The 20,465-nt window shown below is 55.5% G+C and overlaps 7 protein-coding genes and 1 pseudogene across 7 annotated transcripts; all 8 read left to right on the forward strand.

Annotated features, from left to right (window-relative positions):
- Positions 1 to 778: 778 nt before the first annotated feature.
- LPMP_261600 (cdp-diacylglycerol synthetase-like protein) lies at positions 779 to 2,071 on the forward strand (the record flags this gene model as incomplete). Its single annotated transcript, XM_010701678.1, has 1 exon — positions 779 to 2,071. One exon carries the CDS (start codon positions 779 to 781, stop codon positions 2,069 to 2,071), a length of 1,293 nt encoding a protein of 430 aa, XP_010699980.1.
- A 1,102-nt stretch (positions 2,072 to 3,173) lies between these two features.
- On the forward strand, positions 3,174 to 3,437 carry S33-1 (40S ribosomal protein S33, putative; the record flags this gene model as incomplete). The annotated part of the gene is made up of 1 exon (XM_010701679.1): positions 3,174 to 3,437. One exon carries the CDS (start codon positions 3,174 to 3,176, stop codon positions 3,435 to 3,437), a length of 264 nt encoding a protein of 87 aa, XP_010699981.1.
- A 649-nt stretch (positions 3,438 to 4,086) lies between these two features.
- S33-2 (40S ribosomal protein S33, putative) lies at positions 4,087 to 4,350 on the forward strand (the record flags this gene model as incomplete). The annotated part of the gene is made up of 1 exon (XM_010701680.1): positions 4,087 to 4,350. The coding sequence occupies one exon, from the start codon at positions 4,087 to 4,089 to the stop codon at positions 4,348 to 4,350; it is 264 nt and encodes an 87-aa protein (XP_010699982.1).
- A 777-nt stretch (positions 4,351 to 5,127) lies between these two features.
- Positions 5,128 to 6,114, forward strand: LPMP_261630 (hypothetical protein; the record flags this gene model as incomplete). The annotated part of the gene is made up of 1 exon (XM_010701681.1): positions 5,128 to 6,114. The coding sequence occupies one exon, from the start codon at positions 5,128 to 5,130 to the stop codon at positions 6,112 to 6,114; it is 987 nt and encodes a 328-aa protein (XP_010699983.1).
- Positions 6,115 to 6,822: 708 nt separating this feature from the next.
- On the forward strand, positions 6,823 to 8,634 carry LPMP_261640 (hypothetical protein; the record flags this gene model as incomplete). The annotated part of the gene is made up of 1 exon (XM_010701682.1): positions 6,823 to 8,634. The coding sequence occupies one exon, from the start codon at positions 6,823 to 6,825 to the stop codon at positions 8,632 to 8,634; it is 1,812 nt and encodes a 603-aa protein (XP_010699984.1).
- Positions 8,635 to 8,831: 197 nt separating this feature from the next.
- Positions 8,832 to 9,477, forward strand: LPMP_261650 (annotated as a pseudogene).
- A 7,082-nt stretch (positions 9,478 to 16,559) lies between these two features.
- LPMP_261660 (fatty acid desaturase) lies at positions 16,560 to 17,594 on the forward strand (the record flags this gene model as incomplete). The annotated part of the gene is made up of 1 exon (XM_010701683.1): positions 16,560 to 17,594. One exon carries the CDS (start codon positions 16,560 to 16,562, stop codon positions 17,592 to 17,594), a length of 1,035 nt encoding a protein of 344 aa, XP_010699985.1.
- Positions 17,595 to 18,305: 711 nt separating this feature from the next.
- Positions 18,306 to 18,896, forward strand: LPMP_261670 (cytochrome c oxidase subunit V, putative; the record flags this gene model as incomplete). The annotated part of the gene is made up of 1 exon (XM_010701684.1): positions 18,306 to 18,896. One exon carries the CDS (start codon positions 18,306 to 18,308, stop codon positions 18,894 to 18,896), a length of 591 nt encoding a protein of 196 aa, XP_010699986.1.
- Positions 18,897 to 20,465: the final 1,569 nt, after the last annotated feature.

The raw sequence follows: 20,465 nt of genomic DNA on the forward strand, positions 1-20,465 counted from the left end.
GGTGTGTGGCGTTTACCTTGCCTCTGTCTCCACCTCACATACATATCTGCATTTCCACTCACTCTCCCTGGCCCTCTCTTCCGCTTATTCATTTATTGATCTGCCTTTTGATCACTGGGGTGGGGAAGCTCGGTGCATCACACCACTTGTTCAGGTTCATCCTATTCTCTGAGAGACACATAGCTGCCTTGTGCCCTTGTTGTTGTGTTTAGCTTATTTTCTTCTGCACCGTGGGTGCACGTGCAGTCTATACATACCCTCAGTCTCCTAGCCCACCCCCATCCCTCTTGTTGGTTCTCCCCGCTCTTTCCCGCTAAGGTGGCTTTTCTTCACAAACGCTTCACACTACCGTCACGGCTGGGTCGGTTCTGCGCTTTCTCGGAAAAAGGGGGAAAACGAAAAACTGCAGGCTCTTCGATACGTCTGCAGCTCATCTGCTCTCCTACAAGACAAGCCAGCACAAACACTACCGACAGAAACAAACGAACACACACACACACACGTAAGCATCTACTCTACACAAAACGTTTCTCTGCCTAATCACTGGCGGCTGTAGCGTCAGTCATCCGTGTCTCGCACGTGCTTGCTTGTAAGCACGTGCGCATACCTTTGCTTCTATTGATTAGAACGCCTGAACAACAACATACAAAATACCGACTGGGAAGGTAAAAGCTTACCAACCTTTGGACAGCACAACGAACACTGCGCTCACTTTCTTCCATCACGCTCATTCCACACACACACACACAAACACTCACCCACCCACTGCTCTCATAGAATGCCAAAGGAAAAGAAGGAGCGAGTCGTTCTGCTCCCGCTCATCCCCACCGGGGGTAATTGGAGCCCAGCTGTGGACGGCACCATGGCAACGGACAAGCCGAGTACGGGGGATGTTGCCACCGGTACCAGCCACCCCGCCACCACCAGCACGTCAGCAGCCGACAGCAAGAAGGTGGGATACAAGGACATTATCAACCGCACCGTCTTTACGATTCTCATGGCGTACGTTTTTCTTGGTTGGATTTCTGTCGGTATTCGCTTTGGTCTCTTCCTACTCTTCGTGATTGAGACCACCATGTTCTACGAGGTAACCCGGATCAACCAACGGGCACGCAAGGAGCGTCAGCTGCCGTCAGTGCTCTTCATCAAGTGGTACTTCTTCGTTGTCTCCTACATCTTCGTGAGTGTCTCTTGCAATCGTGAACCACTGCAAAACACCTTTGCCTGGTTTGAAAAAGTGTACGACCTCCTTCCTTTCGTGTTCTTCTGCTGCGTCATGCTGGGGCTGGTTATCTTCGTGTTGAGCCTGCGCAAGGGAATGTACCGCTACCAGTTCATCCAGTTTACATGGACGGCAATGATGCTGATGTTCTCTCAGGTGCAGTTTGCTGGAGAAATGCGTAACATGGTGCGCGGCATGATCTGGTTCCTGCTGCCAGTGAGCTGTGTCGTCAACAACGATATTTGGGCTTATATATTCGGCAAGTGTTTCGGGCGAAAAAAGCTGCTGTCCTTGTCACCGAAGAAGACCGTGGAGGGGTTCCTCGGCGCGTTCCTCTTCACCGTCATTTGGTCCTTCTGGTTCTGCGGCTTCCTGAGCTACTTTCCACAGATGTACTGCCCCGCCGTGGGCTTCACCAACGCCGTCAACACCCAGTGCATCCGCAACCCCGTCTTCTTCCAGGAGGAGGTTGCCTTTCCGCAGTGGGTGCAGCAGGTCTCGGGGGGTATGTTGAAGACCTTTCTCGTCTCCCCAGCACAGAAGCACGCCATCGTGCTGGGGACGTTTGCGTCGCTCCTCGCCCCATTTGGCGGCTTCTTCGCAAGCGGGCTGAAGCGCGCCTTCAAGCTCAAGGACTTCGGCGACCTCATCCCCGGTCACGGCGGTATGACGGACCGCATGGACTGCCAGGGCCTCATGGGCCTCTTCACGTACTGCTACCTCCGCACCTATGTCTTTCACGAAGTCAAATGCCCTGGTGCGAACGACATTACGCGCTGCGCTCTTGGCATGGACGCCAAGCACCGTCAGACCTTGGTGAGCCAGCTGTTACAGTCGCTGCAAGCATAGCTAGACGCAGGTGACACACGAATCCGCGTGAGTGAGGAAGCGAAGAAAGGACTCTCACTCACACGACGCGCTCGCATGCAGTGGAACAACGAAAGAAAAGCACAGAAAACCCCATCAAAAGGAAGTCTGCCAGCCGCTGCGTTCCGAGGCCGCTCAGGCATGCGCGCAGCAGCGGGGCGTTGTCGCGTGTACCACTGGCCCCTCCTCCTCTTATCGCTGGGGTTTTTTCCTTTTTCTTCTTGTCACATCAATATTACTCTGTGCTTGTGGCCTTTTCACAGGTCCATCAGTCGTATGCCTGCGCATTTCCCTCTCCTCCTCATGGTCACACTCTTCGTGCTCTCTCAGCATTCCATCAACCCTGCCCTCCCCTTCACAATGCGCCGACCCTTTTTCCCTCCTTATCTCCCTCTGTGCGATGGTGAAGTGGCGTGAGGACAGCGAGGTGGACGATAGGGGAAGGGTCAAGATGATCAGGGCTGTTGCCTTGATTCCTGAGGGTTTGGGCGATACTACGCAAGGAAAAAAAAAAGGAAAGATGGTGTGTTGTGCCCTCTTTGATTGTGGCTCCTGACGCCTCTTATGTACACACACACACACACACACACACACACACACACGTGCAGAAGCTTGTTCGCCTCGTCCCAACCCACCCCTGAAGATACCGCACCGAGTCCTCCGCGCACCCCCTTCGCTAGCACCCCTTTGTTGAAACACACAACGAATGTCGTATCAGTTTTTTTTTCCAGGCCATCAGGCTCCGCATGAATGGTAGCCGCGCTGTTAATGTGGGTGGGGGTGAAAGAATGAAAATCTACTCTAAAAGGAGACTAAAGCGCCTCGGGTGTGGCACATGTATGTTGACTCCCTATTCCCTCTCCCATCACTTGTGTGCACCCCACTCAAGAATTGGTGTGGGGAACAGCCCCGCACGACATTCACGCCTGCGGCCTTCCATGGGTGATGTCCGTCCTGGGTCTTGGTTCCCCCCCTACCTTGCCCTCTCTCTTTCTCCTCCTCTGATCTCCCTTTGAAATTTCTTTGATAATCGTCACCACAACAACGCACTCACTCACACACACAAGCTGCATATTAGAGCACCATGGCTGATTCGAAGAAGGACAACAAGAAGACTGAGGAGGTCGTGGCCCAGGGTACGGACCAGGCCCAGGTTGGCTTGATCATCAAGGTTCTGGGCCGCACCGGCTCTCGCGGCAACGTGACCCAGGTGCGCGTGCGCCTGATGGCTGAGGCCGGATCCCCGGACTACAACCGCACGATCGTGCGCAACGTGAAGGGCCCATGCAAGGAGAACGACATGCTCTCCCTCATGGAAACCGAGCGGGAGGCCCGCCGTCTCCGTTAAAATCATGGCAGGTGTCTTAGCAGCAGCAGCAGCATCCACGTGCGTGTGCAAACAGCACTGCACTTCACTTTGTTTCTCTTTCTCATTCTCATGATTTCCTACAAAGAAAAAACGCCAAAACGAAGAAATCGAGCTGAGGCTCGGATGCATCGGTGGCGGTGTTTAAGTGCTTCTTTCACTCCCTTCGTGGAACTAGGCATAAGGGAACCCCACAGCTCATCTCGCATGCGCACCCGCACTCGCCCTCTCATGTCTCTACCCCTGCGTGCATTTTTCGTCTATTGTAGTTCGATTTCCACGGCGCTTGTGCCGGTCCGTGCTTGTTGTGAGTGAGTGGGGAAATAGACATGAGCAAGGGAAACGGTGCAGCTACAGGTGCCACTTCTCTCCCCCTTTCCGTCTCCCTATCTCGTCCACCAACACACATACACACGTCTACTGAGCGAGCCCCCTTTCCCCTTCCATTACCCGACCTCCTCCATCACGTGTCATGCTGCATCATCTCTCTCTTTCCTCCCTGCCTCTCTACTTCTCATACGTATTGGAACTTCTCTCGCACCTGCTACCTTACACCCACTTTCGATTTCTGCTACCACAATCAACCCAGCGCAACCCGCTCGCCACATCCTGCAGCCCATATACGTGCATCATGGCTGATTCGAAGAAGGACAACAAGAAGACTGAGGAGGTCGTGGCCCAGGGTACGGACCAGGCCCAGGTTGGCTTGATCATCAAGGTTCTGGGCCGCACCGGCTCTCGCGGCAACGTGACCCAGGTGCGCGTGCGCCTGATGGCTGAGGCCGGATCCCCGGACTACAACCGCACGATCGTGCGCAACGTGAAGGGCCCATGCAAGGAGAACGACATGCTCTCCCTCATGGAAACCGAGCGGGAGGCCCGCCGTCTCCGTTAAGAGGCTGAGCAGGACTTCCTCGTGCTCTGTGCGTGCGTGTGTACGTCTGTTTACTGGCATTGATGGGATGTGCCATTCTCATACGAATTTTTCTTTGCCTCCTCCTTTTGTGCACACCCTCCTGTGCTTCTCATTTACCTCTAAAGAAAAGAATAACGATGCAAGCGAATGAGGGGCAACGCAGATGTGTGGCTTCTATCCGCCGCGATCCCCCCTTCCTCCTACGCGACGTGCTATGCGGGACGAGGTAAACGTGGTCTATCCGCACGTGTGTTTGTCGGTGTGTGTAACCACGGACGACGCTATCACACGCACCTGCGCAAACGCGCTCTTGATAGTAGAGCCGTTATGACCACCAGAAACGCATGCAGTGAAGAGCAACAGGTATGCCAGCATAGAACTCCACCTGAGCAGACGTGCCATTGTGGCCCTCTACCCTCCTGGTGTGTTATCCTCACCCCCCCCCCATCTACCCCCATTTCCACTCACCCTTCTCCTCCTTTTATTCTCTCCGTCCTGGCTGCTTGGCTCTCACACTGGTAACGCACGTAGTTGCGTATATCAGGCACAGCTGACTCCGCTGCACGTGCACTCGCGTGTGTACGGGTTTACGTAGGGTGGCGTCGTCGTTGCTTTTCCTTGACATCTGCTTTTCTTCTTCGCTGCTACTGTTGCTGCTGCTTGAGCAACTCCGCTAGTTCATCCCTGCACACGCCTGCACTGCGCCGTCCCTCACAGTCACATCAAAGAGCACAGCAGAGGGCGAAAGGCACAGAGATGGAGATGAGTATCGAAGCACTGATGGAGGCACTGGCCGTGCTTCAGCAAGCGACAGCGCTCGACTTCTCCGGTGATGTCGAGGACGCGGTGGAGATGTACATCGCCGCCGTCACGTGTCTCGACGCTGTCGCCGAGGTGTTGCCGACCGATCTGGCGGAGACGGTAAAGCGAAATACAGAAGCGATACGGCGTAAGATTGATATACTACGCCGGTCGCGCTGGACGCACGAACAGACCGCCCTCTTCCCCTCCTTTACGATCCAGTTCGTACCCGTCCCGATCCCCATCGAGGACTACCGTGTGCCGCGCTCACCCTTCTCGCGCGTGTTCTGGCTTATGCGGCTGCTGAAACGCTCCATCCACCAAGGCGCTTTCTTCACGCCTAGCCTGTATGTCTCGCGGGAGGTATGGATGCAGAACGGCTCTGGCGCCTCTCTGCGGTTTGTAGGCGCCAAGATCAAGTACACGTCGGCTCTCTGCAGCGCGATCGAGCCGCTGCAGTCGATGAAGACTCTCGGCGACATCGAGAAGACAGAAGTGCACCTGCGCAGGTTCGTCGACATCGAGCGTGAACTCCGCAGTACCCTCGACAGCGAGATTGGCCGGGTGAAGGATGCGAAGCAGGCGAAGAAAAGCGTATGGGGTACGCTGACCAAGAAGGCCAAGTCGTGGGCACACCAGGAGTCGAACTACGACGTGTGCCTGACCTGGGCGTCGAGGGCGCTGGAGGAGGGGCAGCTGTTCGAGCGGTGGCACATCTACTTTGCGCAGGCGGTCAAAGGTGTGTCGCCGGTGCCGCCGGGCATTCAGCTCATTCTGGATCTCCTGCAGTACATTGGCGTCCAGCTGTACTCCGGTCTCTGCGTATTTCTTCTGCATGACATGACGATGCTCGTCGAGCGCTATCAGTGCAAATGCCAAAAGAGTGTGGCTCGCCTTCTCCCTGTCGAGTCGAGGCTGGAGAGCGGGGGCGCGAGTAGCTGAGCCTACACGTCTGCGTGTTGCTGCCCCTGTGCTTCTTTGCTGGAGTGTGGATGGTGAGAGTGTTGGTGTAGATCCCAGCAGCATCTCTCCCGGGTGCGTGCTTTGACAAGTGCGCTGGGGTGCGCGCACTTGCCAGGTAGAACACGCACACACGCATTCCTCTTTGGACGACTTTTCCTGTGATGCTGCTTCAGTCCCCCGACCATATCGTACGTTTCGCGTGCAAGGGCTCGCAAGTGGCCGCCCTAGGTAACAAGTCACTCAGGAGCTCCAGGAACCTCAATGGCCGGCAACTGGGGGAAAGGAAGAACAACTGGATACACACATACATGGGTATACGACATACGTACACCAATGGCGACCATTCGCAAATGAAGTGGGCGGGAAACGTGAGCAGCACGTCCGTGAGATGTCGAGTACACGGGCGGGGAAAGCACGTAGCAACGACGGTTTGGGGGTGCACTTGCCTCATGGTGACCATACGACTAGTGTGCGACTCGCCATTGTCAGTACTGTCGCCATCCTCTCTCTCTTCTCCTTCTCCCTCTCCTTTTTCCTCGTCACACAGGGTCTGCTGATTTCTATCACTGATCCTCTTTCGCGCAATCTCTCAAGGACGGCGCGGCGTCCCGAGAGCTACCCTCGACAAGAAGCGCTACATGGAGTGAGAAGAGGGAGACTGGCAGCAGAGAAGCTTCAGTCGACAAGATGCAATCCATGCAGCTCACGAACGATGCCGGGTTCAAATTTGAGTTGTGGAAGAAGCTGCTCACGGATGTTCTCGTTAAAGGACGTCAGAGCAGCGATGCGGGGATGCAAGCAACCGTAGCGTCCGCGCTCTTCCGTGTAGCACTGCCGACCGTCCAAGCACACCTCCCGCGGCGAGTTCGAGAGCCGTGCTGCCTCTCTGGCGCATGCACGACGCCCGGCATCCCGTTCCTGCACCGCTGTGTCCATCTCGGTCGCCATCGCATCGAGACGATGGAAAGTTGTCGTGACGAGCTGTGCTTCTGCTTAGCACACTCCACGACGTGCGCTGGCCCCGCGGTCGACCTTGTGGTGCATGGCTACTACTCTACAGGAAATGACATGCGCTATCGGTACCGTGGACTACGCTGCCTGCTGCACCATACGCGAACACGTCGCATCTGCTTCAAGAACGTGGACAACTGCAACGACGCGCGCGAGATCGTGGGCGAGCTTGGCCACCTCATGCGAAACGCGAGCATTCGAAGTCGCTCATGGTCGGAGCTGCATCTCATCAACTGTGCCTTGAACCCGGTATCTTTCCGTACCCTGGCGACGTGTCTGCGCACCTATGACTGTCTGGTGAATGTGGCCATCGAAAACTGCCACGTCGGCACCCTCGCCGGCGTGGCGGCGTACGTGCGTTCTGCGACGCGCCTCACGCACCTCTCCCTGCGAGGGACGACGATGGCGACCCAATGGGCGGCTGTCGGCGAAGCGGTGGCTGCGTCCGTCTCGCTCGTGCATCTCAACATCTCCTCTTGCAACTGGCAGGATGCACCACAGCTCTTGGAGTTTGTGGACTCGCTGGCCGCCTTCGCACCACGCCCCCGCTTTGCTCTGGACTTGTCCTTCAACCTTCTTACATCGAAGTGTTTTGCGCTCCTGACGAAGGCCAGCGTCGCCTTTCGCGCCTGTGTCACGGATGTTTTCCTCGGCGGCCACAAGTTCACGGACGGCGAGGAGGACGTCTCGCGCTTCCTCGGCGTCTACGAGCTTCTCGACTCCTTCAGTGTGTCCCGCTCTGTTCTCAGCACCGGAACTGCCCACCGCGTGCTTCGAGCCGTAACGGACAAGAAAAGGCTGTGGCGCCTAGTCGATGTCGCCCACGTGAATCTCGCCACCGGCTCCTTCAAGCGCATCTGCCAAGCCCCCTTTGCTCCCGGGATGTCGTCGCTTGTGTGCACCGGTGTGGACCTGCACGGCCAGATCACCAAGGTCGGCTTTGCGGTGTGCGCGCCTGTGCTCTCACGTCTTGATCTCTCCAGTTGCAACCTGACCGATGAGTGCATTGGTCAGTTGGCGTCGGCGCTGGAGCGCGGTGCACCGCTGTCCCTCCGTCATCTTGGCCTTAGCTCCAACGTGGTGGAGAAGAACCGCACCAAGGGTGGCGATGGCAACTTTTTGTTTCTATGTAAGGCCCTTCGTTCGCACAGCGCCCCGTACTTGGAGTCACTGGATCTCTCAGGCAACAAGCTGCCCCTCCTACCGGTCGTCGCTCTTATGGAACAAGCGTCCGTCACCATGCGCTGGGTGAACTTCTCCAACTCCTCCATCGCCGAGTGCTCCACGGGTCGGGTGCGGGTGCTGACGACACTAATGCGACGCCAACGCGGTGCAGCTGCCCCGTTTGTCGCACTTGATGTGCTAATGGCCTCCTCGGCCGATGAACCGTGGATTGGCCTGAAGGAGGTAACTGAGTGGCTCACCACGCAGGTCAGGGTTCGGCTCATAACAGAGGCGACAATCGCCACCGCATCGTGGGCGACGTAGCGTCGAAAGGTGCTGGCGAGAGCACGCAAATTGTATGGATGGGACAACTATTGCTAGTCGTTGCGTTTCTTTCCCTTTCTTCCAGATTGGGTGTGAGCGCGCGCCTCTCTGTAGGTGCTGGCTGATTCCTTCAGATCCAACTCGTAAAGTTGTGTAGTACTGTCGTGGTTTGATCTCACAGTTCCTCCGCGCTTTCAATGCTCTTGCGTGTTTGTCTGCGGATCAGTAAAGCCAGCAACCTCCGCCGTGCCACGTCATGGCCTCTTCACCTAACGACCCCATCCATCATGCGATACCTCACGGCCTTTTGTTCATGTATCGTCCCGCTCTCGATCACAACCTTCTCCACTACTATCGCATGCCTCAAGTTCCACAAGCACAATACACATGAATATCCCTGGGAAACATGAGAGAACTGTGGCCGAAGTTGCACGGCGGGAGTGCGCACTGCTCACGAAACTCGCCACTGCCAACCGACGAAGCAGTGTGTACAGGCACCACCTCTTTTTCCGCCGCTCTCGACATGCCGTGCAACTTGCAAGGAAGTGCTACAATGCAGCGAACCCCAAGTTGCAGAGGTGCGATGAGAGACGACAATCAGCGGCACTGCTCTCGGCGCACCGCGCGCTGACCAAGGCGGTGGAGCACTGCACTGCGGAGTTGGCCGCAAACCGAATTGACACGATCGCCCTTTGCGTTGCGTTCATCGCCATCCTCTCCCGACTCGGATGTTGCGTAGGGAAAACGATCTTGCTGGAGGGTGGCGCGGCGCGGCTCCCCGGGTTGCGCCCCGGCGCCCACGCACGCGACCCGGGGGCCGCGCGGGGACCGCGGCCGCCGCCGGGCCCCCCGCCCGCCACCCAGCAAGGGTCCCTCGGCGGCGTCCTGCGCGCGCTGCGGCGGCGGCCGGGGGGTGACCCCGCCGAGCGCGGGGCCGCCCTTTGAAAAAGGGGGGCGACAGGTAAAGGCAGGAAAAACAAGACATAACGCGCGAACGCCCCCGCGCAGCACAACCCCAAACGAAGCAGGGAGGGGATTTTGTTTTGAGGAGGCTGTTGAAAAAAAAAAAGATCCGGAAACATCCCTAATTGGCTGGCCATTGCAGAACCAAAAGGGCCCTGCCGCCACGAGGGCCGCCAACACAGCCAGAAAACAGCAGAGACCCAGCCCACAGAACCCGCACCATCATCCCATCACCGCCAAAAAAAGAAAACCGTCCCCACAACATTTTGCCCATACACGCCCCGCTTTGTGCGAGGGGACCGTTGGCTCCTGTCCATTCCATGGGGTCGCTATTTGTCAAGATTGAAACCGCTTTGCGTGGGGGGACGCCAATCAGGGAACCACGGCGCCGCCATGGCCCCCCGCACGGCCGCCGCCTCCCTGGGGCGCCGAGGATGGGCCGCTTTCAATTACCGGGCGAGCCCGCCCGGCCCGCGGGGGGCTTTGGGGCGGCACGCCACCCGCAGGGATCCGGCGCCCCGCGCTTTTGCCGGCACCGGGCGCGGCCCCCGCAAACCAAAAGAACAGCCCCGAGGGAAGAAAGCGCCAGAACCCACGACCGAGCAACCCGGCCGCGACTTCGCCTCGCGCGAAGTACTCGGAAAGGGAAAGGCACCAAGGCATGCGGTTGATCGAGCCCCCCCCCCCCAAAAGTAACAGGGCCGGCGGCCGGACTAGGTAGAAGAGAACGCCAAACAGGGTGCGGTGCTCTTTTTCGGCGTGCATCCGGATAGAGGGGGCACCGTGTCGCATCATTATCTCTACTTACTTTTGTGGGGAACATGCGGCCGCAGAACGGACACGCGCAGGCACCGCGTGGTTTTGTAACGCCTGGAGGTTGCTCGCGACGATTCCACAGCATGGACATGTTTCTGGAATCCCTCGAGCCTTGCGGGGATTTCTTGGCCCCCCATTCCCCGTTGACGGCGCACCGCGCAAAGCCGCAGCCTGGTTCCGCGATGGGCTGCGCCAACGAAAACGATGGGCACAGTCTCCCACATCCCCGAAAAGCTGGCCGAAGCGGAGGTGTTCACCGCAGCGGATTCTCGACAATCCCCCCCCCCGAACGAGCCAGGGCCCCTCCCACCCAACAGGCCAAGCGGGAACACCACAAGATCGATCACCACAAGCGGAAGCGATGCGCGAGTCACCCCTTAGTTGTGCCTTCCATTCGCCAACCGGCACTCTTGCAAGGAAGGAGCGAAGGCCAACGATGCAGACAGGATTGGTTTAGGGTGAGGAGTAGAGACCTTCAGCAGCCGCTTCCACCGCGGCCGTATCGGCTACCTCGTTGCAAGGAATCCCTATGAGTGCATACAAAAACTGGAGGTGAATTCCCCATCCGTTGTTCACCAAGAATAGTGGGCAGGACCAGATTTCGCTCTCAACTGCAGAGGTTTCGCGCAACGGGCATGCGCCCAGTGCGGCCAGAAGGGATCGGCCACCGGCCACGTGAAGAAGCAACCGCCCTTCTCCAGGCAGAATCTCTGCAATGGGAGGGGCAAGCTTCTGAAGACCCCCACGCATAGAAATGCACTCCACCCCGTGGCTGCTAGTTGGGGGGGCCGCGGTCCTCGGTGACGGTACGTCGGGCAGTCGTGCAAAAAAGGTTGGGTAGCAGAATGGCGGCGGCGGCTGGGCAGTGCTGGGGACACTAGCGCTGCCATCCGAAGGTGTGGCGTAGGGTGCCCTGGGGAAACCACGGCGGGCGTCCATAGACGTGACCTGTTTTGTAATAACAAAGTCGCCCTCCGTCACAATGTGTGGATAGTCCAAAGGCAAATCAATATGGCGTTTGCGAAATCCCATTCCCAACAAGTAGTCTTGTAATAAAACCACCCACCCCCACCCCGCTCGCCGGCGGGAACGGGGCTTTGACAGCGGAGGTTCTGGTGGTGGCAAACGGACAAACCCAGTTTCCGCGAACCTGGATTGTTCGTAAAGCATTACTCCTCTCCGGGATACTTTGATGCAAAAGCCCAAGGAGCCCGTTTCCAACAGCACTGATTCCTCATCGAAAGTAGAGAGCAGACAAATGACAAACAGGTGAAGATGAGCGTGCAGGTGAATCAGCTTTGGTTTGGCCGTGTCCCTCATTTTCCCCCACGCAGCTACCGAGCTGTACGTCAGCTTGGGGTCGCCATGGCCAAAGACAAATTGCATCACATCGCGCGGCGAGGGTCAAAACCGGCGGTTTTCAACACGACACAACTGCATCCCCTGCGGTCCTACTTGCTTTTGCGCATGTGTCGTATTGGCGTTGTATTTGGCTCGAGTGCCCGGTTGGAGGCCGAGAAGCTTGGAATTCACGCCGCCACCGAACAGTGAAACAGGGACCCCGTGCCCCCCGTGACGAGGCGGGCCGAACACTTTACCTTCGTCCGTGTGGCTCGGGGTCTGCGAAACAGGGCTTCGCCTTTTTGCGGATTTATCCACATGCCGCTGTCTTTCGATCGCAATGCCACTTTTCCCAGGACCTTGTTGCCGATCCTTACGTCAGAATTCCGCCCACGACATGGAATGGTGATGGCCAGGTCGTCTGCGTACGTGCCGAACTGCGCGTCAGGAAATCAAGCTACCAACAACTCTGGGAGAGGAGTGGCTTGGAGGGGGGCTGATTGTGGTGCAAGAACGGTTCCTTGGGGTCACCAGCCTTTAGGGCATACTGCTTTCCTAATGGGTTTCCAAGCTTTGTTTGCGCATAGCGGTGTGCAAGGAAGCCTCGGAGCCAGTGCTTTAAGCGGGTGCCGGGGAAACTCTGTGGTCTCTTCGCGAGAATCGAGGGATCCATACTGTCGAAGGCTTTCCCGAAATCCACCACGGTTATTAGCGTCTGCATTGCTCGGTGGGTTGCTTGCTGCTCCCTGCCCGGGCGCTTGGCGATCATCACGTGGCAATGGATATTTCTATGTATCTCGACCGTCCCTGTGATCCTGGAAAGCACCATTTTCGTGGCGCAGCCACGCCCATGCGCATGTTGGCGTGGATGGGGCTGCCGCACATGAAATAAGCGCGCCAACGCCAAGTGCCGCATAAGTTTGGAGACGCAAGAGGTGGGGCTAATTGGCCTGTGCGGCGGAGGTTGTTCTGGTGGCTTCCCAGGTTTGGTGGTGAAACGTGCGCGTTCTTCCGCTGTTGGGGAACAAGGTGGGCGATCCGCATCCAGTTAATGAGAGTTAAAATGCGCGCTTTGGTTTTATGGGGAAGGTGGTGCAGCGCCTCCCTGAGGATGCCATCCTGCCCGACTGTTTTCGAGACGAGCCAGGGCTCCCTCGGGCTCTTTGCCCGGGAAAAGGTGGCCTGTTCTCTCTCGCCTGTTTGTCTTCATCCAAATCGCCGTCACGCCATACCCCGGCAGGACGGAAAGGAAAGAGCGAGCGCACGTGCTTGGCGCATCTTCGGCAGAAAAAAGGTAAGGGGATGGTGGTGAAGTCGGTGGCCCTTGCGTGTCTTCCGAGAGAACGGAGGGGGGAATATGATGGGAGGACTTGGGTGTGGGCGCCTCCGGAATGGGGGGAGGCGTTGGCCCAGCGAAATCGTGGCCCGGAAAGGGAAAAATAGTGGGTGGCGATGATGAAAATGCCGAGGGGCTGGGTGGTTGGCGTGGTGGTAAAATAGGGTTTGCGCAAGCAAGCGGTGCTTACAACTAATGGTGTATCCAGGGCGACTATCAGCGGTGGGAGGCGCCTGGTGGACAGAAGGGAAAGTTTGTGCAACACGCACTGTTCGCAGCACCGGCAATGGACCAGGGTGGCCGGGATAGGCCTTTGACGCCCGCGAGCGCCAGACCTCCCTTTGGACTTACCTGATGGCGTGTTTTCCCCCATGAGTGCGTAATTGGTGTGTGCGCAAGGTGTGGTTGTTTGGGTTGGCGTAGCAAGCTGATTGTGCATCTGTGGCTTATTCGTCGGCGTCCATCTCGGCGGACCACCGCACAACCCCAAGAGTTCGACAGCCATGTGGACAACTGCGCTTGATACCGCAGGGAGTAGAGCTGAACGATGCTTTTCGCCCGTCCAGAGTGGCTTTTCCCAACGGTCTCACAGCTTTTGGTGCTTCACCAAAATGGCCCCAATTTGCCCCTTCCGGCTGCAAAACAGCCTCGGGAATGTGAGGGCTGGTGGGTTAGTAGGTTTCCGTGAACAAGAGTGATAGCAGAAGTGGGAAACTTATGCTTGCTATCCGCTGCGCGGTTGAAACGGCAGCTGACCACCTCGACGCCCCGGGGCCACGCCAAGCCCAGTGCGCTTTCTGTGCCGCTCTGGAAATATGCTGGCGTGTCCGGCGCGTTCTCCAGCATGAAGCGTGCAATACCCAGGGTAAAAAACTGGTTGTCGGTGTCTGGCTGCCCTGCGTGGCGCAACCGGGATGAGGGGGGAAGGTTGAAATTCCCACGGGGTAACGAGGAAAAACCTCTCGGGGTGCCCGGAGGCGGTGCGGGCTCGCCGTGGCCGGGGCTTTGGGGGGCATGCGAATGCCCCTGATCCCCGGCGCGGGGTAGCGGCAGACCGTCCTGACGACGGCCCTCCGGCGGGCGGGTCCCCACCCCGCGGTCCCCATGGGACCCTTCGGATTGCACACCTTTCTGTTGGATAAATATTGAAGTTCTCCCCTCGGTTTGTGCGGGGACTGGAATGGGCTCTGGGACCGGGCGCCTTCCAGGTGTTGGCGGGACTTGGCGAGAGCTTCGCTTCCTGAAGTAGGAAACGGTCAGCTTCAGCTGCAGGTGGCGCGGGCTGTTTAACCTTTTCCAGACCGTAGGCGTTCGCTTGTGCGACCGTGGGTGGTCCAGGGTTGGGTTCGGCTCTTCCGCACCGAGGAAGCGGCAATCTCAAACAGAGAGCTGTCGGCGAGCTGCGAAACTCTTCGCCCGGGGGGTGGGGCGCTTTCGACGTTATCGCGCCTCGAAAGTAGATGCTGAACTCATCCACTCTCGCCGCGTTGGCGTCGAGCTTTGATTCCTCTATGAAGGGCGCTGGCGTTCAGCACCGCGGGCGGACGGCCCGGATTCATTTTGGCCTCGTTGGGGTCGCGGCCTGCTTCCTGCACTCTGTGATGATATTGAAAAAGTCCTTTTTGTTGTTGCGAAGTTCCCCCCAACAGTTTGAATTTAAGCAGTGTCGAAAGTGGGCTTTGTTTTTGGTTTCTCTTTCATTGATCTCGGTAGTCAGTGCTTTCGGGTGTTCTTTCCGTGCCTCCCTCCTCCGTGGGGGTTCTTTCCCTTCCCTTCCAAAGCTTTTCATGCCGCGGGTTCGGCGCACCGCGTTTTTTAAGTACCGCCCAGATCCTATAGTGCCGCGGGCGCTTGGCTTCGTCGCCTCTGGTGTGCCGAAACGATGTTTAGGGCTCGGGGGGGGGTTTGCTAAAGAAACGAAACATGAACAAAAAATGACAGTCCTGTTTTTTCATGGAGACAAAAAAGTTGGCACGTTTCCTGTTTCGGGAAGGTTTCTCAGGTTTTTGTTTTGAGGGTGACACCCGGCCGTCTGGGTGGCTTCTGTTTTTCTGCTTGTTTGGGGGTGTCGTTTGTTGTTGCTTCGGCACGCGATGGTGACGGCGGCTGTGGGTTGTCGTGCGTGCTGCGGCGGGCGCTGCTGGTGAAATGGAACGCTTCTTTAAGCTTTGCAGCGCGTAGGTTTGTGTGGCTTTCTTTCGGCGATTTCGTTTTCATTTTTGAAGTTCTAGAAAAAGTTGTCGGATGTTTTCTCTGGGAAGGGGCGGGCTTCAAAAATTGCGTTTTTCTCTAGAAAACCTCTCTGCTGAATCGCGCTATGGTTCAGGGTTTGCTTTTGTTCATGGGTGGGTGGGTGGGGGACCTAGGTTTTGGTTTTGCGGTGGGCAAAGCGTCGTTTTTTCGAACATCTTATCACCTTTTGGAAAGCTTTTAGCGAATGCAGACTTCGCTTCTTGGGGCCAGGTTTTCTCGAGAGGTCGATGGGTTTGTTAGTGCGGTTGTGTGTGTAGTGTGTGTGTGTGTGTGGGGGGGGTGCTGGTCGAAAGGAAAAAGGCTTCTTTTGCAGAAGCTTTGTGGAGGGATGGGTGGGTCGACACGGATTTCCGAACCCCTGGTGTGTCGCATCGTGCGAAGGAAACGGCACGTTTTTTTAATGCTCTTCAAAGGCGCTTTGGATACGCTGCAGAGAGATTCCCCCTTTGCGCCTCGTGTGGCGTGTGTTCTCGTGGTTGTGATGCTGTCGGTGTGGCGTTCGTTCGCGGGGTGTCCTCATGGACGGTGGTTGTGCGGTGGGCCTGTGTTCTGCTTTGTGGAGGCGGAAGCCAGTCTAGTGAGTATGGGGTGCAGTGCGGCGCTCTTCTCGGCTCAAAAGCCGCGTCGGCTACCAGCGCCAGGGGCGGTGGGTGCTCATTTACCGCTCTTCTCCATGGAAGGTGCTGCTCTTCTGACCTGGGCATGGAGGGGTCTGGTAATCACCGCTGCCCTGCTGTTGTGTTTCGGCGTTCGCAATCAGCAAAAAGAAAGGAAGGTACCTCAGAAAGCTCCAATATACGCCTGGTAGCAAGCCGTTAGTGCAAGCGCTATTTAAAGAAAAAATACAACGTTCTGGGGATTGAGGAGCTGCAATTGCCCATTGAGCTCACAGTCGAAGGTGCCGAAACTGAAGTTTTTCTTGGTACTCTGTTTTTTTTTCACCCGCAAGTCACGTTTTCATATGTGACACCGATGGAGAAGCATTACCGAATTTCGTTCTCAGCACTTAGCAGGAGTTTTTCTGTGGTATAACTTTACGCTGCTCCCCTTGCTACCTATATATGTGATTTTTGGTTTCTCGCATTAGAGCTTCAAGAAGCTGTAAATAATTTTTACACAGTCAAATACCTCGTTACGTTTTCCGCTATATTCTCTTCCTTACAACAGTACACCTGCCAACGATATCAAGGAAGATTCACCACGGAAAATACTGACAATGTCCGCAAGGCACGGCCGCGATGACTACTACTGGTCCGACACAGAACAAACACACAGGATGCGGGCTCGTGAGATGCTGAAAGCGCATGGAGCAGAAATCAAGAAACTCTATGGGCCTGATCCGTGGCTGCCACGCATCCTGACGCCGCTTGTTCTCCTTCAGATATATCTCGGGTACCGTGCGAAGGACATGGGGTGGCCCACTCTTCTCCTCGTCGCGTATTTTGTGGGTGGCACAATCACACATAACTGCTTCTTGGGGATTCACGAGATCACACATAACCTGTGCTTCGCCACACCGTTCTACAACGACCTGTATGCACTGTTCGTGAATCTGGTAGTGCCCGTGCCGTATGCGATGGTATTCAAGACGTACCACGCTGAGCATCACCGCTACTTGGGCTGGGACGGCATCGACACCGATGTGCCCACACAGTTCGAGGGACGGTACCTATCAAACTATGCTGGCAAGTTTTTATTTCTCACGTTTCAGGTGCTGTTCTACGCTTTCCGACCCACTGTTGTGCGGACAATTAAGTTTGAGAAGATGCATGTGATTAATTACATTCTTCAGCTGACCTTTAATCTGCTTGTATACTACTTCTGGGGCTGGTGGCCACTATTATACTTCTTCCTCTCTATTTTCCTAGGCACCAGTTGGCACCCACTCGCTGGCCACTTCATTTCAGAGCATTTTGTGTTTGTAGGGAATGGTGAGCAAGAGACCTTCTCGTACTACGGCCCGCTAAACTGGGTAATGTGGAATGTCGGTTATCATGTTGAACACCACGACTTTCCGAACATACCATGGACGCGAATTACACAGCTGAGAAAGATTGCACCGGAGTTCTACGTTGACCTGCACCGTACCAAGTCGTGCCCCGGGACTTTGTTTGACTTTCTACTACAGTCGAACGTCAACCTCTACAGCCGCGTTATGCGCGAGCGCGGTGCTGCCAAGCGTGAGAAGCTGTTGCCAACATCGACGGGTTGTATGAAGTCGGTGGAACCACACCAAGGTTCGTGCTCGTAGAAGAAGGAATGATCATTAAGCCACTAAGTGTTACTATATCACTTACAGTGATGTGTTCTGTGCCATCGTTTTTCAATCGTTGAGGATGCCGTGATGCCTGTTAGAGCGCCTGGTGCGACCGCATATATCCTTTAAAAAGTACCGCTTTTCTTGGTTCGTTGAAGCAATGGTTTGACCGGCTTTACTCTTTCTTGCTATTTCTCACCTATGCTAGAAGAGGCAGTTGCCTGTTGCTCTTCATTTCTTACCTTCATGTGAACCTTTTCGTTAACACGGCTTAAAGTGTTATTCGCATTTGGAGTTTTGTGCATGTACAAGGTTTTTTTCCCGGCTTGGTGACGCGTTATGTTTTCCCCCTATTATTTTCTCTCTGTTTTACTGTAAAAGACATGCTTATGCTACTGACTACAGGAAGACAATGAAAGAGATTAAATGCACCTCCACATATATTGGAGGGCATTAGAGTGAAGGGGGGCTGTCGATGCTACTGACAACTGTCGCTCGCCCCCTTTTTTCACAAGTTTTTTTTTTCTTAGCGACTCCAGCTACTGATGAAATCGAGTTTTCACAGGGTATAGCAGTTGCTTCTCTGTACGGCTGGATGAGATGCAACATGTTGAAACGTGTCCATTCTTTGCCGCCACTCCCACTTTCTTTTTCCTTCAAACACACCTCAATACTGGAACTCTGTTTTAGACTTCGTGCGATAGAATGAAGCGCTTCTGCATCCCCACTCTCACTTCGGTGTCCTTCGTCCGTACCTTCTTCGGTAAGGGCTGGGACAATGCTGCTCTGGACACAATATACAGCAGCATGCTGCGCAAACCAGAAGTGAACGACCGGATTCGCACTCAGTACGCCTCCACGATGGATCCTCGCGACGCTGATGTGCTCCGCCGCCTCGGCGAGGTGTCAAAGGAAAACAAGACGTTTATTCGCGTGTTTCTCCCTCCACATCTCGGTGATCCCCACCGTCTGCTGAAGTGCTATAGCCTGATGGCGTACCCTATTCTCGATGACAAGGGTGGCCAGCTGAAGGTAGAGATGGATGGCCACAAGCTGGACGCATTCGCGGACCCTGATGACGATTACTCCAAGGTGGTCATACCACACATCGAGCTAGTTGAGTACCTCGCCAAGTCTCTTCTGGAGACGATGAAGTGGGAGGCCACTCCCCGCGGTGCTGCCTCAATGCTGGAGTCGCTGTACCGCGGCGCGGAGATTCCGGACCACGTGTTTCAGACGCCTGCAGTCATTGAGCGTCTGGACAGCTTCAAGGACGGTAACAAGGTCACCAGCTAAGATACCAAGCAAGCCGTGTTTGCAGTCTGTGCTGAGAAAAGGCTGAAAAGAAGGGTGATAAGTTTTTTCTGTTTGTTCTTCTCTTTCATCATCAAACAATCAAAAGAAGCTGTACTCCTCTCGCTCTCAATATGAATAGCATAGCAACGTAGGATGACTTTTTTATTAGTCGTCATACCATTAATTTTTTTCCCCGTTTCATTCTGTTTTCCTGCAAATGAGAATGATTTCACGGAAGTGAGTTGGTCTAGAGAGGTACGATAGTCGCTGAAAAGAGTACCTTCGGTGCTCGTGTCAGCTTTCTTTTGAGGCTATTCTATCACCCAGTCTCTTTCCACTTCATCCGTTTTTCAGCTTAGTCATGTCTTCTCAGAGCAAGCACAAACAGTAAAAAAAAAAAACCGTTGCACAAGTTATGTAGGCAACAGGGCATGTTGTGGTGGTCGGTGAGCGCGGAGATCAGGTTTTCTCACTCTGCTCAAAAGACTTCAACAAGCTGCGATACTAGGCCTCACTGCTTGAGGTGAAGGCATCACGGATTAACGAAAGAGGAGAGGTGGAGCGATCAAAAGCGGAGTCTACGTCTCATTGAATGCCCAGGGAAATCGTGCCTTTATTCCTCATATGTTTGTCATGGATTTCATGAGTTATGTTTATTATCTGTCGTCCTTTTCACCCTTTCACCTTGAATTTGCCCACCCGCATACACACACTCCTACCAGTGCAGTCAAAACAGCACCATGTCCTGGTGGGCTGCCTTAGAGACGGGAAGATCTTCTCTACCCTGTGTCACGGAGTACTCCAGCAGCGCACACGATCTTGTAGAAGCGAAGCGGCATGACAGACACCCCTCTCTCAGCACAGCGGTCTGAGGACTTGCCCACCATAGAAATGCAGCGTGAGGAGCGCTTACTCGTTTTCACTGTCGCAGAAGGCTCACTGTCTCTACTAGTGCTGGAGGAAGCGTTCATGCGCGAGCGCCTCGAGCAGCTTTGCCGACACGAAGCAGCCCTCACCGAGCTCAGCGCCGTCCTATCAGCTAGAGTTCGAGAGACTTCTCTGTGCCCCGCAAACAAAGTGCTATCCGCCAGTTTGTTGAGCGTTGAAGAGCCACTTTTCTGGGAGGTGGTGGATCGACTCAGTGACGAGGATGTTGAGCGCATTTGGCAGCGAGAACGAAGAGTGTTGGAGAAGAACATCGGATCAATGATCAGGCGTGTGCGACGGCTCCAGCAGAGGAAGGAGGGACTTTGAAGTGACGAATTGCGTCACTTTACGGCTCGGGTGTTTATCTGTTCTGGAATCTCTCTAGGACGTCATCCCGGTGCTTCTCGCCAATTCATTTCATCAATGTTCCAGTGGTTCTAGTTGTGGTTGATTCACGTTCTTGCAGGGAGTACAGCCAAAGAATCAACCGTGCTTGGTGCTTTTTGTCCTTTTAGACTCTGCTCGAGCGTGTGCAGCTCATAATGAGTGTGTAGCTCTTCATTGTACGATTACCATCGCCAGAGCGTAGTTGACATAAAGTGGCGAAAAAGCCATTGAGAAGGTCAGTGAATGGCTGCGTTC

The sequence above is a fragment of the Leishmania panamensis genome, assembly GCF_000755165.1.
Source record: "Leishmania panamensis strain MHOM/PA/94/PSC-1 chromosome 26 sequence".
NCBI classification, from domain to species: domain Eukaryota; phylum Euglenozoa; class Kinetoplastea; order Trypanosomatida; family Trypanosomatidae; genus Leishmania; species Leishmania panamensis.